A 5,000-nucleotide genomic window follows, 5' to 3' on the forward strand; every position below is an offset into this window, starting at 1 on the left:
GTAATAACTGCAGTAAATTTACAGTTTGTTGCCAATAAAAACTGCAGTAAGTTTACAATTTGTTGACAGTAATAACTGCAGTTAATTTACAGCTTGACGATAATAACTACAGCATGGTGTTAGTACTTTTACTGCTGTAAAGTAATTTGATTACTGCTTTAACTTCAGAGAGGCTAAAATGTTTTATTTTTCATAATTAGTTTGGTGTATAAATCTTGTCCTTCACCGTCTCTCAGGTCCAAAACCTGAAAATATTCAGTTTATTTTTATTTGATTTTATTGATATTGAGAAGAGAAAATCAGCAAACCGTCACATGAGAGAAATTGTAACCTGAGAAGGTTCCATTAATTCCTTTTATTACATTATTAAAAACAGCTGCTGGTTAATTTTCAGTCATTAATTCAGCTCTGGTTTCAGTTTTCTGTCTGCCTTTGCTGTGTCAGAGCTTCAGTCTCAGTCTGTGTCCACTAACCATCTCCATCTGCGTCCTCAGCATATAAAACCGTGTCCGGAGTCAACGGGCCGCTGGTGATCCTGGATCAGGTCAAGGTAAGTCTGAGGACTCAACTTTCAGTTTCTGAGGTGAAAATCACAGAGTTACTCATTAGTATTGGCCTCAAAAGTGAATAAATATTTCACTAAACTGGGCAATAAATCTAAATTTTCAATCAGGATTTTGGCTTCTAATGAGTCTAAAATCAAGATAATCCTGATTTATTTTTATTTCTTATTTTTATTTATTTAGTAGGTGTGTTTTAAGGCTTTCTTAGTATAGCCAATATTCCAAAATAATAGGTATAATAATACTTTATTATCTAGTGGTGGAAAGTAACTAAGTACATTTACTCGAGTAATAATTGTGATTTTGGTTTTTGCCGTCATCCAGCAGGCAATTCCTGACATTGTCTGAAACTGGACAGACAGACAGATGTTTGGAATAAGTTTTTCCTGTTTCTAACACTTGTTTTTCTCCAACAGTTTCCTCGCTACGCAGAGATCGTCCATCTGACGCTGCCAGACGGAACCAAGAGGAGCGGACAGGTGCTGGAGGTCACCGGCTCCAAAGCTGTGGTGCAGGTACTCTGATCTGGTGCAGGTACTCTATTCTGGTGCAGGTACTCTGATCTGGTGCAGGTACTCTATTCTGGTGCAGGTACTCTGATCTGGTGCAGGTACTCCATTCTGGTGCAGGTACTCTGATCTAGTGCATGAACTCTGACCTGGTGCAGGTACTCTGATCTGGTGCAGGTACTCTAATCTGGTGCAGGTACTCTATTCTGGTGCAAGTACTCTGATCTAGTGCAGGTACTCTATTCTGGTGCAGGTACTCTGATCTAGTGCATGAACTCTGACCTGGTGCAGGTACTCTGATCTGGTGCAGGTACTCTAATCTGGTGCAGGTACTCTATTCTGGTGCAAGTACTCTGATCTAGTGCAGGTACTCTATTCTGGTGCAGGTACTCTGATCTAGTGCATGAACTCTGACCTGGTGCAAGTACTCTGATCTGGTGCAGGCACTCTGATCTGGTGCAGACAGTCTGAGCTGGTGCAGGTACTCTGATCTGTGACTCCTTCTCTGTCTCATGGCTGTCTCTGCTGCCCCCTGCAGGTGTTCGAGGGAACTTCAGGTATCGACGCCAAGAAGACGAGCTGTGAGTTCACAGGAGACATCCTAAGGACACCTGTCTCCGAGGACATGCTGGGTATGACACGGCAGGGACACAAGACAGAGTTTATCTGTTTATGTAGTGATAATTAACAACGTGTGTGTGTGTGTGTGTGTGTGTCTGTGTGTGTGTCTGTGTGTGCAGGCCGTGTGTTTAATGGATCTGGTAAACCCATCGACAGGGGACCAGCCGTCCTGGCTGAAGACTTCCTGGACATCATGGGTATGTTGTTTCTGCTCTAAAGGTTTTTTTGGAGGTTTCAAAATAAAACTAAAAGTAATTGTATACTTTAGTATGTATGTTGTGGAACAACACTTTACTAACATGTTATCTTGAACACGAATAAACACTCAGACGTGTATTAATGTAATGATATTTGACATTAATCCTTGATATTTGATATTTTGTTCTTATAATGTTGCAGGTCAGCCGATAAACCCTCAGTGCCGTATTTACCCCGAGGAGATGATCCAGACGGGAATCTCTGCCATCGACGGAATGAACAGCATCGCAAGAGGACAGAAAATACCAATATTCTCTGCTGCAGGACTACCACACAACGAGGCACGCACACACACAAACACACACGCACACACACACACACATACATGAACACATACACATGCATGCACACACACACACATCTACGTGCATATATGCACAAACACACACACACACACGCATAGACACACACACACATGCACGCACACACATGCGCAAACACCCACCCACACACACACACACACACACATACATGAACACATACACATGCACATACAAACACACATGCATGCACTCAACCGCGCACACATGCGCGCATGCATGCACACACACACATCCACGTGCCGTGCATATATGCACAAACACACACACGCACACACACACACGCGCGTAGACACACACACACACACACACACACACACACACACACACATGCACGCACTATGAGGGGTATTTTATGCCAGCACACTATACTTAAACGCCTAGAATGCGTCGCCTGTGCCAGCATAAAGTCTGATTAATAGGCGTGCTTACAGACACGCGTATTGCGAGTACACCAGATGACATGGGTGACGGGTGAAAAGTGCCACGAGCAAACGTAGTGGACGCCTGTGTGTGTGTGTAACGCGTGTACGTTAACAGTGTGTTACTCTGTGTAACAGTTCAGCTGTTACACAGAGTCTCAGCTTCATATGGTATTGTTTATAAGAAAGCACAACTTACAGATGAACTCCAAGCCCCCACAGAGCTGTCAGGATATTTCTATTATTTTCAGGCCAGTTTTTATTTTCTTGTTAACGAAATCTCTCTCTCTCTCTCTCTCTCTCTCTCTCTCTCTCTCTCTCTCTCTCTCTCTCTAGGTTTGAATGATATCGAATTGATATTTAATGATAGCAAGGGTGAAAGGGATAATTAAAATAATTTCAGCTACTTAAAAATAGTAGGCTAATAGTAAGTGCAACGCTCACAGCCAGTTCCCAGCTTCGCGCGCGGACACACAGTTCATTACGCACCAGCTGTAATTAGGTAGGTTTACCTGCCTGCAGAAGCCGTAATCGCTGTCACCCCTGAATATTAAGTAGCCATGCGGACCTATCTAATGAATATTCAGTAGCCATGTGGACAGCAGTCCATTCACAATATGATTCCATCGGACCTTATATCTACACTGTTTAACCCAATTCGGCACTTATGCACAGTCCCATTATGTTTTACAGACATTCGTAGTTAACTAATGAGGTAAAACATTTTGTTTAAGCTGCATTTTGCTGACTTTCACTCCTAAAACAGGCTAATTAAGCCTCCGGTTTTGGCCGGAAAAACGTTAAGTTTATCTGGTAAGTACGAGATAGTCTTTCTCTTCATCTATAAGTTGTGCTTTCTTATAAACAATACCATATGAAGCTGAGACTCTGTGTAACAGCTGAACTGTTATAGGCTTACACGCGTTACACACACACACACACACACAGGCGTCCACTACGTTCGCTAGTGGCACTTTTCACCCATCACCCATGTTATCTGGTGTACTCGCAATACGCGTGTCTGTACGCCTATGTAGAATTGTACTTAACAGTCACGCGGGTCTTCATGTCACGTATTTGAGGCGTAGTTCACCCGTCACGCAGCCGTCACGTAGGCGTATGTGCAACAACGCGTGTACAGCGTCTGCGTGACGCCTACGTGACGCCTGTCTGTCCATTGAAAGTGAATGGAATTTACACGCGCACGTTAGACGTCTGATGTCATCGCATAGGCGCTGTACACGTGTTTTAGTATAGTGTGCTGGCATAAAATGCCCCTCATAGCACGCACACACATCCGCAAACACACACACACACACATCTGCACACACACACACACACACATACATGCATGCATGCACACACTCATAGACACACACACAAACGTGCATAGACACACACACACACACACACACACACACACACACACACACAGCAGAGTGGGAGGAAGTTGTTAATTTGCTAACCGAGATTTGTGTGTGTGTGTGTGCGTGCATATGTGTGTGTGTGTGTGTGTGTGTGTGTGTGTGTGTGTGTATGCGTGCATATGTGTGTGTGTGTGTAACAATGAATAAAAGAAGTTGTTGTGGTCTTTGATGTTTTGCTGTCAGATCGCAGCTCAGATCTGTCGGCAGGCCGGACTGGTGAAGAAGTCCAAGGACGTGATGGACTACAGCGAGGACAACTTCGCCATCGTGTTCGCCGCCATGGGGGTGAGGACGCCACGTTCTTCTTCTCTAGTTTTACCCAGGATGCACAAATATTCACATAAAACAGGACACAATAACACATTTTACTGCATGTTTCAGAGGTAGTAAAGCATCTTTGAACTTTGTCCCCTCTCTGTCTCTGCAGGTGAACATGGAGACGGCCCGGTTTTTTAAGTCGGACTTTGAGGAGAACGGTTCCATGGACAACGTCTGTTTGTTCCTCAACCTCGCCAACGACCCCACGTACGACTTTTCACTCTGCTCCTTCTTAGTTTTCTTCTAAGAGCCACTCTATACTCTCCATCGGGTTTCTTCCTATTATTCTTCCGATTCTTACATGTTTTGTTTCAGTCGACTACTCCTCCCAGTGTTTTGGTCGCACCTACACTAAAAAGGTATCAAATCGACCAGCTCACCCATGACAAGTCTGCTTTGACTTTTCTAAGGGTTTCAGCAGATGGTTTTCAAATTATTCGTCAAAAACATGCCAAAAAGTCCCCCCAATGTTACCTTTTGGAGAGGCTAAAGTGGATAGAGTAGAGGCTCTACAGAAATAATTTATTCATAGAAACAGGAAAATTTGTCTTCTCCCTTACAT

At 43.7% G+C, this 5,000-nt stretch overlaps 1 protein-coding gene across 1 annotated transcript in view; it reads left to right on the plus strand.

Annotated features, from left to right (window-relative positions):
- atp6v1b2 (ATPase H+ transporting V1 subunit B2) overlaps positions 1-5,000 on the plus strand; it is a 15,491-nt gene that overhangs the window by 3,802 nt on the left and 6,689 nt on the right. Inside the window, exons 2-8 of the mRNA XM_059357836.1 lie at positions 495-550; positions 980-1,078; positions 1,611-1,704; positions 1,813-1,890; positions 2,093-2,232; positions 4,304-4,405; positions 4,548-4,645. Of these exons, the coding sequence (XP_059213819.1) occupies positions 495-550; positions 980-1,078; positions 1,611-1,704; positions 1,813-1,890; positions 2,093-2,232; positions 4,304-4,405; positions 4,548-4,645 (667 nt within the window). The remainder of the gene's footprint in view (positions 1-494; positions 551-979; positions 1,079-1,610; positions 1,705-1,812; positions 1,891-2,092; positions 2,233-4,303; positions 4,406-4,547; positions 4,646-5,000) is intronic.

Source organism: Centropristis striata, chromosome 19 (assembly GCF_030273125.1).
Source record: "Centropristis striata isolate RG_2023a ecotype Rhode Island chromosome 19, C.striata_1.0, whole genome shotgun sequence".
NCBI lineage: Eukaryota > Metazoa > Chordata > Actinopteri > Perciformes > Serranidae > Centropristis > Centropristis striata.